The sequence below is a fragment of the Chiroxiphia lanceolata genome, chromosome 14 (assembly GCF_009829145.1).
Source record: "Chiroxiphia lanceolata isolate bChiLan1 chromosome 14, bChiLan1.pri, whole genome shotgun sequence".
NCBI lineage: Eukaryota > Metazoa > Chordata > Aves > Passeriformes > Pipridae > Chiroxiphia > Chiroxiphia lanceolata.
Window position 1 is genome coordinate 9,348,958 of NC_045650.1, and position 12,413 is coordinate 9,361,370.

At 41.2% G+C, this 12,413-nt stretch overlaps 1 protein-coding gene and 1 non-coding gene across 2 annotated transcripts; both read left to right on the forward strand.

The window, feature by feature from the left end:
* The first annotated feature begins 1,354 nt into the window (after nucleotides 1-1,354).
* Nucleotides 1,355-12,207, forward strand: LOC116793868 (protein FAM122A-like). Its single transcript, XM_032702053.1, has 10 exons — nucleotides 1,355-1,777; nucleotides 2,088-2,166; nucleotides 3,451-3,507; nucleotides 3,879-3,922; nucleotides 4,003-4,057; nucleotides 4,284-4,385; nucleotides 5,587-5,675; nucleotides 6,218-6,282; nucleotides 8,624-8,720; nucleotides 9,764-12,207. Exons 1-10 carry the CDS (start codon nucleotides 1,662-1,664, stop codon nucleotides 9,912-9,914), a joined length of 855 nt encoding a protein of 284 aa, XP_032557944.1. The 5' UTR covers nucleotides 1,355-1,661; the 3' UTR covers nucleotides 9,915-12,207.
* LOC116794133 lies at nucleotides 9,539-9,683 on the forward strand. The gene has a single exon (XR_004359702.1). It is a non-coding gene; the product is annotated as a small nucleolar RNA U109 (small nucleolar RNA).
* Nucleotides 12,208-12,413: the final 206 nt, after the last annotated feature.

A 12,413-nucleotide genomic window follows, 5' to 3' on the forward strand; every position in this document is an offset into this window, starting at 1 on the left:
TGCTTTTAGTGAATGGTGGCAGCGAAAGGTGATTAACAGCATTTCCTTTTGCAGCAGGTCCTAATTTTCTAGTGAATTGGACTGATCATAATTATTAGAAATCAAGCAAATAATGTAGATATTTACCTTCTTGACCTTTGCAGGAGATGGCAATTCTGTATCATTCCAGAGTAAGGTGTCGGTGCCGGCTATGATACATCATAGGGTAAGCAATGGCATGGGACTGTGAAAGGTGTTTTCCTTCTGCAGTAACACAAGGCAAGGAATTTCGTCTCCAGGTTTTTCAATATAAATACATACTGAAAAACCCTGTAAATATTTAAAGGTAATCTTGTGGGTCTTTTAACTCATATCAGATATTTATAGGCACAAAGTTTTTCATTAATAGTATTGGTTCGGTGAAAGAAATGTGGGCATCCATGAAAACAGTTAATGAGACACATAGAGAGTCTCTGAAGGTAGAAAAAGGGAACTGACACACAGGTCAGTCTTGATTAACAAAAAATGCAAGGAGGTACCATAACAAATAGCTACAGGAACAGAAGAGAAGTAGAACAGAAGAGTTCTACTAGGGTATCTAAGAGCACCTACCTTCAACCATTTAGAAGTAAGATAATGATTTGTATAGCCATATTCCCACTTAAGGAAGTGGAAGTGATGAAAAATCCTAACTTTTCTGTCTTAACTGTTTCTGTACCTAGCACTCTGGAAAAAGAATGATTTCCCAGGAGAAAATGAAGAGACATGCAAGAGACAAATGTGTATGTTGCAATTGTTATTGTAGAAAAATATTATAAAATAAAAATTAGTAAGCACAAACTTTGATGTTTTGGTCATTCAGAATCAAATTGCCAGAGTCAGTCACAAACTTGAATAGAGCCAAGTACTAGAATCACATATCTTATAATGAATTTTATGCCAGATGCTCACACACTCATTGTGCATCAAAGCCGCAGTATGTGCTTCAGCGGCAAAGGAAGGCTAGGGAGGACATTGAGAAAGACTGTCTGATTTAAGCCCTGAAGAGGTTGCAAAGTCTTTTCTCTGCTAAGGAGGGAAAAGTCTCCCGGAACAGGCTCGGCTGGAATGTGGCCGCGGCGGGACTCGAACCGCTGTCCCCCGTCAGCCCGGGCCCGGGCCCGGGCCCCGCCCCCGGGGGCGGTGCGCGCGTCCTAGCGACCGTTGCGCCGTTTCAAACACACGCACGCAAGGCCCGGCGGCCAATCAGCGCGCGCGCCACCCGCGGGGGCCGCCGGGAGCCCGCCCGCCGCCGGGGCGCGGAGCCACCGCGCGTGCGTCGCGCGAGGCCGGGCGGCCCCTGCCTGCTCCGCTCTCGCCCGCGCACGCGCAGTGCGCGGCGGTGGGTGCGGAGCGCGATCGGTACCGAGGGAGGCACCGGGAGCGCCCCCAGAGCCGTCCGCGCCGGCACCGCTACCGGCCGCTGCTGCAGGAGCAATCGACCGCCCCCGGGTCGCCCCCGGGATGCGGCGCTGCTGCGGCCGCCCCCCCCGCCGGGCCCGGCGCGCCCCCGGGCTGAGCCCGCGGCGCCGCCCGCGGGGCCTGTAGGGCCGGGGCAGCGGCGGCCTGAGGAGCCGCGGCGGCCGCCCGCGGTGAATGGGCGCCGCGGCGGGGCGGGAGGAGCCGGAGCCGCCGCCGCCGCGATGGCTCAGGAGAAGATGGAGCTGGACCTGGAACTGCCGCCCGGGAGCGCCGCGGGCCCGGGCGACGGCGGCGGCCTGAGGAGGTCGAACAGCGCCCCGCTGATCCATGGGCTCAGGTGAGGGGCCCGGGGGGCTCCGGGGAGGAGCCCGGACGGGCTGAGCGAGCCCCAGGCCCCGCCGCGGGCCTTCGGCAGGCCTGGCGCTCCCCGAGCGGCCTCCGGGACGTGCCCCCTGTTCCTCGGACACAACGTGCCCCCCCGTCCCCCCCCGGCTCGGTGAAGATGCTCCCCCGGTAGCAGCGGTGCTCTTCCTCAAAGAAGAGCCTGTTTTCGGGCCGCAGCGCGTGTCACGGCGCAGCGGAGCTGTAAGCAAAGCGCACCTCGAGAGAGTTTTGTTCACCAAACTTTTGTTTTTTCCCCCCTGCAGTGACAACTCGCAGGTGTTCCAGCCTTACGTGTTGCGGACTCGCAGGAACAGCACAACAGTTATGAGCCGCCATGGAATGGTGAGGAATCTTAAGCATGTCACTCTTGCACACAACAAGGAATAATCAGAGTAGAGAAATTAAGTTGAACTTGATCATTTGCACTGTGCATCCTAACGAGCTTCCAGGCTGCAGAATAAGCATTTTTTCACCTGTAACTGCAACTACAATGAAATAATACTGGTGTGTTAGCTGTGTCCACCCAGGAAGACAATAATAGCTGAAGCTACGTGTGATTCCCAGTATTAAGTACAGTCTTTAGGTTAGTTTAAACCTGACTGTGGGTTAGAAGAGAAAACTGTTTTCACAGTTAAAAGTCTTGAAAGGGTGTTTTAGTTTGTTGTGAAAACGAAAGAAAGAGTCACAGTTTTTTGCTGACCTGGTTGTTTGATATAGTGCTCTTTTTTTTTTTTTTTTTTTGCAAAGGCTGAACACTAGATCTCAGAAAATAATTTAAAGAAGAGTAATTTATTTGTTGCTCTCTGTTGTAAGTCTGGTAGTCTGCAGTTGTTTAACATTTCAAAGATGTTGCTTTTTTTTCCACCTTTTCCTTCTCAACTCAGTGATCTGTATGTACTTTTCACTGAAATTTTTCTGTCTCATCTAAGGGTAATGAAGTTTAAGTATTGCTTTTCTCAAAACCTGTGGAACTTAAAAGTCCCCAAATAAGTTTTTTCTATGCCTTCTATTCAGAAAAGGCGAGATGGGATTCAAAATCTTCTGCTGTGAGATTTCTTTAAAATAAGAATCCAGAATTTTGGAGCTCAGACTGGTAGATGTGGCAACGGACACATAGATGTCCAGAGTGGGAACTGTTGGCCCATTTGTATGTGATGGAGTCAGTTCCAGAGAAATTAGATGCATAAAATGGCAGAAGCAAAGCTTTAGGGAGTGTTGTTCAAGACTGAGCTGAAACACTGAGGTTTCTCTTTTATAACAGAGAGCTGGGTGAGAAAGGTTCTACAGGGGTTTGTCATCTTACTCTGGGCAGTGAGGAATTGTGTAAAGATCACAGTTTCATTTGTAGTATCTCACTTGTTTGAGTGGCATCTGTAGCTATTTGTGTACTTGGGATGTTGAGCAGTATCTGCCTGCAAGTCAGTTCTGTGCTGCTTGTTGAGTGATACAAGGAATTTGTAAGTGGTAAAACAAGTCTTTTCTCTTGAAGGTCAGTGTTTGCTTTTTGCAACATTGTTTGAGTCATCCACAGGTAGTTGTACAGCTAATTTTTAACTCACTAAGACTGTAGTTGAAGCAGTTGAAGTGTGATTTAATCATTGTGGCTGTCACTTTTTCTTTTTCCAGTTCTTGTCATCATCTCCTATTCGTATTCCTAGCAGCCGACTTCATCAGATCAGAAGGGTGAGTTTTTATCTGTGTATCTAGTAACAGAATGAAAAGTACTATATAATATTGAAGTACTTATATAGTGAGAGTTTCTTTCCTATTGAGTTTGTCAAGTACTAAAGAAAACTGTGTATTTTTCAAGACTTAATTTCAACAAGGGAAGTGTCCTTGCAAGGCTTATTGTTGTGCTTAAGCTACCTTGCATTTTTGAAGTGTTTCATTTAAGAGAAGCAGTGAGCTGGACTGGTGGCAGTCTTGTCTTTCTGTAGTGGTCCTACTGTTCATATCTCAGTTGTGATGGCAAATCACTGAGTCACAAGTGTTATTTCAAGTACCTGTGATGAATCAAATGTTATGGGGAAACTTAGGACATTTATTTCCTGCAGGAGGAAGGAGTGGATTTAATGAACAGAGAAGCAGCACATGAAAGGTGAGTGTTATTGAAAGAAGGTGATAAAATAGCCAGAGTTATCCTTTTTGTAGCTACTGATGGGGTTTTTTGTATTCTAGGGAAGTGCAAACAGCAATGCAGATAAGCCAGTCATGGGAGGAAAGCTTGAGCCTGGTAATCTCTTTATAGATGTTTCCTATTTAATTCTACTTTCTCACTTAACTGATGAATTTAAGGGAAAGAGAGGAATTAACTGTGAAAATAATTTAAGAAGAATGTAAGCTCATCTGCTTTAGCTATTTTGTGCATTTGACCCAATGACTTTCCATTACAAGGTTGTGCCTTGGATTTCAAGGTGATATCCTGTGCTGTTGTTAAATCTGAAACCTTGTGTTCACAGAGCGACAATGACTTGGACAAGTCTGAGAAATCTTTTTCCCCAAAGAGAATAGACTTCATTCCAGTTTCACCTGCACCTTCACCTACAAGAGGAATAGGGAAGGTAGGACGAGTGAAATAACCAAACTGAAACAATATTTCAGAACTCCAGACCAAGCTGAACTGTGAAGATTTGTAACTTCACAAACTGTTGCATAGTTAAAAAAAACCCAAACAAACAACACAACCAAGTAAGCACCAAAAACCCCAAACCCACATTTTATTGGTTTCTAAGAATCAGATGGTGACCCATCTTGGACCTTGCAGAGTTTAGTCAGGGAAACACTGGATGCTTTCAGTTACTGCTGTTTGTGCAGTGTTTGGATGGGTTGGAGTTCTAGGGGAGCTGGAAGAGGTCATGAAAGTAATCATGGACATGATCTTCAGCTGCAGAAGTGGGGGGGTGTTGGGGAAGAAGTACCAAAATTGGAATGTGTCATCATGTGCAGTAAGAGTAGGCAAAGACTGCAAATCTGTGTGGTGGTAGGGATGAAAATGTGTCCCTCAGTTATGGAAAGGAAAGCACAAACACACTCTGAAGGAGGACTTGAGTGTGCTGAACTTGCACCAAAAACTGATGGCAGATGCTGGAGAAAGAGGTGGCACAGAGAAACTGGTATTTGTGTTTGAAGATGACCTTATTTTCACTCCCTTTTGTGGTTCTGCTTTTGTACTGCAGTATTTTTCTGCAGGCCCCTACCAGTGTTGCTGCACGGAGCAGCCACATACTCGTGGTGGGTAAATGTGTTCCTGGGATAATGCTGGTGCTGGCAGCTGGTCCTGGGCCTTTGGAATCAGCTGTAAAGCAGTGGTAGATAACTTGACAGAAGGATTTTTGTGTTGAGCTGCGAGCAGTCGTAGGCTAAACTCAGATTAGCTGCAGAACCACAGAGCTAAATATCCTGTTCTACTCTGGAATATTGTCAGTTTGCAGACCAGATGTACTTTGAGTAATTTCTACTTGTTTAACAAGCCCCTTGAAAGGGGTAAGTCCTGACTACTGTGCTGCTGCTTCTAAATGTGACAAAGAACAGAAACAACGCCTATTTCAAGCTCACGTTTCTTGTGGGTTTCAGTTTTAGGTTAATCTGAGCAGAATTGCACAAGCCGTTATGTTTTTGCAAGTTAAGTTTTAAATATTTCCAAGGTTGTGTTTGATCATCTCTGCCTAGTTCGGTTGCTAGCTTTTCTCTGAGGGTGGGGTGGAACATCTGAGTGTTTTGAAGGAAATTCTCAGGTGTGTTAATGTGCCTTTTTTTCTGCAGCAATGTTTTTCACCATCATTGCAAATGTTTGTGAGCAGCAATGGGTTACCTCCAAGTCCTATTCCCAGTCCAACAAGGCGATTCTGCAAGTAAGTGACATGTGCAAGTAACAGGTGTATGTTGGGCTGGAATTGGAATTTAAGCCAAAGATTAATTAAAGCTGATGTTAAGGCATTAAAAGAGACTGTAGTTTTACAAGAGCCAAAGCATTGCCACGTAAAAATGCTCTGAAAGTTCAGCCTTTACCAGTGGTAACTTTATGTAGGTGCTCTTATAGAGCTTGTGTCAGCTTTAAACTACACTTGGTAAATTGTGGGGAAGTACTTCAAATTAACTTCAATAACTTTGTCAGCAGATAGATTTTATATAAATAATGCACATAATTTATAAATGGATAGAAATGAGAACGCGATGCACAAAGGGAAGAAAACCCTGAAAAACTTACTGCAACTTTTTAGGGCAGTAATCTGCCCTAATAGGCAGCATTTATTTGTTATCTATGTATTTAGATGCCCTAAAAATTCCGAGTTGTGCAGGAATAGTTTTGAAGATTGCTTCATATGCTGTGGTTGTGTTGGTTTGATGTGACTTGGAACCTTTATCGGCCTGACTTACAGTGTGCTCTCTCTAGCAGGAGGAGTCAAAGTCCAATCAACTGTATTAGGCCTAGTGTTCTTGGCCCTATTAAAAGGAAAGGTATGTGTATTTACCTTATCAGATGTTTTAATATGGATGTAGTTTTGCAGCTGGACATTTTTATGTTTATGCAGTAACATTTTTATGTTACTTTGTAAATATAATGGACTTGTATCCACGGTGAACTGGAATTTGCTAGTTATAACTTAAAAATACAATGTAAAGTAGCTAGTCTAAAAAGCAGGAATGAAAAACTTTAAAAGCAGCTACTGCTTGAAAGAGGCAAAGTTTATTATGCATCAAATGAAACATTATGAATGTTTGTAAGCCCTGACATTCCTACAAGTACCACTGAACAGTGCACACCCTTCAGATCATCTTAGGAATGTTGCTTATCATGCAGGATCTTCTAAACTTAGTACTGAATGTTTGTTTTCACCCTGAAAGTTCAGAAGGTGAATGTTAAGAGAAGTGGAGTAGATCAGTGCCCTTTTCTCCTGAAGGGGGAAAACTGTTCTTTCCTGGAAGTATTCCACATTAGGGATATTCAAATTACATCCCAGGGCAAGTCTCCATAGTAGAACTGTAAGAGTGAGATATTTACAGGTGAACCACTAGCTATGCTTAACCTTTTAACTTAGGCATTTTTAACTGTGCCAAAAGCATGTCCTTTTATTGTACAAGATTTATATTTAGCCTTTGAGAAAAGTTACTGTTTATTGTTTGGTTTTGGTTTTTTTTTTTTTTTTTAGGGCTACTTGTCCTGTCAGATTAAAGAATGTTGTCTAATTCATATTGACCTGACAGGAGAGAGAGACAAGTTTTCTCATAGATGCCAATTCTATCTTGGCTGTTATTTTCTGTGAATTTTAGAGGCATTTAAATGGAACAAAAATTTATTAAGCTCAATGACCAATAAGGGATAGGTATTCATACCTGTGCTTTACCCAGCTTGTAAAAGCAATGCAGGTAAAGACAGACTTTCCTCACCCAATCCATGTGCTCCTGTGGAGCATCTTTTACAAAGTGGAGGTACGAGTTCACCTTTTTTTATTTGAAATATCAAGGAATTTTCAAAATGTTAACTTAATTTCAAAACATCTAACCCATTTAAATGAACTTACTTTCTTTCCTAAACACATGATCCTGTTGTCTGAATTTTAGCAGTGGCTTTATGGTTCACATTGTACAGACGTGACATGGTAACAAAGGGACACCATGATATGAGGGAGAAAGCAAGCCATGTGTTGAACATTTCACTGCTCTAGGGAGTTAATACTGGTAGGCTGTGCAATGTGTTGTAGCAGTGCAGATTGGCCTTTGTGAAATTTCAAGGGGCAGAAGTGTTACCTTAGTTGGTGGTTTATTAATTTTTGTGTAAGACCAAGTATTTTATAAATGTTTTTTGCCCATTCTGCATGCTGGAAGCTGTTACTCCTTACCTTCAAAGAAGGGAATGTATCCCTGTGGGCTAAAGGAAATAAGAAATGTGGAAGGGTTATAAGTCTTTTAGCAGTATAATTTTGTTGCAGAATGTCTTAATAGCTTCTGGTTTGCTGTAATGCTTAATCTCTCTCAGGTTTTTAAACTGATGCTACAACTACTGCAGAGTGTAGGTGAAAAGATAGAAAAATCTATTACGGTTTCATGGTTTTGCTGTCAAACTGAAAATGAACATATACTGTAGCTGAGAGAGTTTTCTTTTTTTTTAAGCTTGTTATTTGCAAGTTCATGATATTTTCAAATGTCTGTTGTATAGCAACTATTAATGAGCCAGGTCATTCTCAGGGCAGATTATGCTCAACAGATTATATGAATTCTCCCCATCATATTTAATCTTTTAATGTCAGGAAATGGTTACAGGTACAAAGACAGTCTGGTCACTGATGAGTAAGTGGAAATGCTTCCACATGACAGATTTATTCTATTCAGCTTTCCTGTAAAAGTGTACACATGCATCAGAGTTCGTTCTGCAACAGAGGGTGAAACTGAACCAAACTGGCACTATTATTTTCATAATTACTAAGAATTTTAATCTCCATATTTTGGCTTATGTCAGTTACCTCATCTCAGCTGTGTACTTAAAATTAAGTCACAGTAATTAATTTGCTTTAGCTTATTTTGTCTGCAGTACAAATAGTGAGTTTTATGTATTTAAGATCATTGTAGCCCCTCAGATACTGCTGAAGGATTAGTTAAACGAAGGACAGACTGGATGGTTAAACAGCAGCATCTAATTAATGTCTTACTCAAGTGTTTGGTTGGCTGAATTGGAGAATTTATGTTACAAATGCAACCATGGAATATTGTGGGACAAACCTCTCTTTCACAGCAGACAAATACAAAAAGGATGTTCCAGAGTCTCAAATTTGAGATTGATTGTTTACACTGTTTTCCTTAGGTGAAATGGAAACTGAAAGTCAGCCAAAGAGACTTTTCCAAGGAACAACCAACATGCTTTCTCCAGATGTAACACATCTGACAGATCTCAGTTCATGGTAAAATATTTCATGTGCCCTGAAATGCCAAAACGGGGAATGTTCATTTATCATAAGCTCTCTTTTTTTTTTTTTTTTTCTCCAGGAAAAAAGTGCTTTGTGTGTGTAGCTCGTGCATGCATATTACTGGGAACTATTCCTGTGGGAGTGTAGTGTGACAATGGTCCTGCTCTTTGTATTAATTTTTTGAGCCTAGATTTAGTGAATCAAAACTTTTGTACTGGATATAATTGTTACAAGTCCCCGTTGATTCATCAGCAAAGTTACTTTGCTTCATCATGTCAGTATGTTGTAGGTACTGGTCATACAATGTCTGTGGTACTTTCCTGAATACTTAGAAAATGTGTGTGAGTACTTAATAGTTTTTGTCCCTACATTCATGATTCTGAGTTACTGTCATCTTTCTTTACTATGATCATAAAAAGCTAAGTTCTTTTTTTTTGTGTGGAGTCAGATGCTAAGTATTCAAAAATGTGAACTGTATTGCTGTAATTTCAGTTTACCTACAGACTTGAAACTGCCTAGATTTTTTTTCATGTTGCTTCCCTCTAAATTGCAAAAACATCAATTTATGTGCCTTCTGGGATCTTGTATCAGGACTTCAAAATCCAAACACAGGAATTCCTTACTGACAAAGGAAAAATAGGTCTCAATCTTGCTTTGACTAGTGCAATGTCAAAGAGCATACTGGTTAATTAATGGCATCTTTGCTGCAGTGCTGATTATTATTATTCCTTTCCTATAAGCTTTTAAGGTTTTAAGCTCATTAGTTTTCACCTCTTTTCTATGTCTGATTAAAAACAGCTTTGTAATTTATTTTGCATGTTAAAAAAAAAAAATTAATTCTGCTCCTCATTCCCATGAGGAGCAGGAATGTGTATAACATGCTACAGAAAACAAGGAGTTTTCAGGGCTGCCAGTCTTGCAGTAAAGACTGAGTGGTAGTATAGGTCTCCTACATGTTCTCTCCAGGGGGAAAGCACATTAACTTGGTGCAGTCTCATCATACCCGTGTACTAAATAACCTTTTTCTCTTTCCCCAGCCTGTCTTCAGATATCCTTGACGGGAGTAGCAGCAGTGTTGGCTCTTCCTCTGATTCCCTGACTAAAGGCAGCATAACCACCGAGTCTCCAGTCACATGCTCCAACTCCTGCTCTTCCTTCATACTGATGGATGACTTCTCACCCAAGTGACTTACCAAGTCCTGAGTCAGTGTCTGGCTGTGCTGTCCCCTCACTGTACACTTGTACAGAGAAACGAACTGATCCTTGAACCATTAATATGAGGTTTATTAAAAGGAGAAAAATTGTTGTTACTGTAATCCTTGGCTACTTTCCAGTGATTTTTTATTTTATTTATCCATTTAATGGACATTGTAGAACATATTAATGTCTGGTTTTGCGAATTTATTTTTTAAACAAGATGTCTGCTGATATTATACTAACTTTTGCTTTCAGGAACTTGCATACACTTTTTGATTCCAGGAATAGGTATCTACCTACTAGTGTTGCAATTTTTAGGAAAGTACTTCTATCATTATCATGGTCACTATGTCTAGGGAAATAACTTGGTTTGGAAGGATTTGAAAATACTAATTTATTCTCTGGCACTTCTACTATTGAGAAAAATTATTCTTGCCTTTTTTTTTTTTTTCAGTCACTAGCCTCAAATTCCTTTATGGAAGGGAGAAAAAATATTTTATTTTCTTAGTGCTGCTAGTCATTTTTATTACAGAAGACCACATTGGGTGTGGAAATGTCACTCTATTACATTAAAATAAAAACCCCACAACAAAATAGCTAACGACTGTCACTTTTGCCATTGGTGAAGAAATAATACTACTCTACAAACATGATTAAATTAACTGCATAGTTCTCTCCCCTGATCATTTATCCTACAGATTGTATGAAATAAGTTCAATATTCAGTAAGATTTGGCCAAGGAAAATTAATCCACACCTCGACTGAAGACATGCAGTGCAGATAACTAAGTTAATTAAACTACTGTGTAGGAGAACCATGTATGGCACCATCGATGTCTCCTGTGGCATTGAGGTCATAAGTATTTTTGTGCCTTAGGGGACATTGTTACAAAATTATGGAATGTAAACCAAGAGGGGTGGGTGGGGAAAGTCCTTTGTGTACAGCTTGTTTATAGAGTGCTTACCCTTATCCCGCCGTGGATGCTGCTTTCCTTAGTGTTCCTCCCCGAGGCGTGCGAGGTGCTGTGGGCAGGCCAGCTCTGGTGAGGGGGCAGCCCAGGGGACACCCCTTGCAGCTGCTCTGAACAGAGTTTGTCCCTTTGTTGGTCACGAGCAGGGCAAACAGCTCAGCCAACACTCAATCCCTAAGGAAAGACTTTGGATTGGATACGAGCTCTGCAAATTGCTTGGTGAAGGAGCTCTATTTGAGCTATGAGTAGTCTTGATACAGTACCTTGGTCAGTCTGAGGTAGGAATAGATATTTTACTTTTTAAAGACTATAACGGGGCAAAATAAATCCGTTTGTAATCTACTGTGTTATGCTATTTATTATTTATAACTCTGTAAAAAGTCTGTGGTGATGAATTATAGTATTTTTTTATGATTGAATAAGTTTTTTATGTTCAGTAATTGCTGGCTGGTTTGTATTTAATACGCAACATTGTCTGCCAGAATCATAAGCTTCCATTTTTGAATGTTTGTAACATAAATGCCTTTGTTACCTAAAAGTACAACTTGTGATCTTTCTGAAAGAAAATAGCACTGAATTTAAAGTAAGATTATGTGCTTTAGAAGTGAGCACAACCTCTGGCAATACTGTCTGCCTAGAAGGGGAGGGGAGAACCATAGTTTTTTCCGAAGAAGCTGTTGGGTATCCAGAAGACATGTACATACCAGATTATTTTTAAAAGTGTTTCCTTTAAATTGTAAGAAGTACCAGAATGGGCCAACAGTGGCACTATTATTTGTATTACCATTTTCACCTGTGGAGCATTAGTTCCCCACTTCAAATAAATGTGCATATTGTAAAATATTGTCCATTGGTGCCCTTTTTAAATGAGCTCTACGGTATTGAATGTTAATTTTATTTGTATATGCACAGTGCTATTTCTTGAATTTTTGATGTCTTAAATCGCTTAATTATTTTTTTATTCATGCCTGTGTCTTCTCTGCCTTCTTGATGCTGAAAGAAGGCTCCTTTTCCATTGCAAAATATTGATAAACAGTCTGTGATAAAATCCAAGCCGTTACCTGTGCCCCAGTTTCCTTATACCTTGCTTTTACTGCTACCGTGATTTAGAAATCTAAACAAGGGGTGGCAGGAGGGGGAAATCTATTGCATGCTTTCTTAAACCTGAGAAGAGCATAGCTATTGCTTATTTTTGGCTGATTTACCTGTACAATTGGTGTATTCCGGATTTGTTTGTTAGTGGAGAGTCTTATCCGAGTGCTGGCCTCTGTAAACATTCGAATGTACGCTGCATAAAGCAAACGCACAAACAGTCACTCTTGTTACAGCAGTTTTTTGTAGTGTTCTGGCTGTTCTGCACTCTTGGAATGTCTTATGGAAGACATTGCTCTTTTATAAAATATATACTTAATGCGCACACTCGCTGTGTCTGTGGTTTCAGGATGAATGTTGCAGTGTAAGAGGCCCCAGGCAGGCCCAGGTTCTCTTTCGCACTTGCAGCTGTAACAACACTTGTTCAT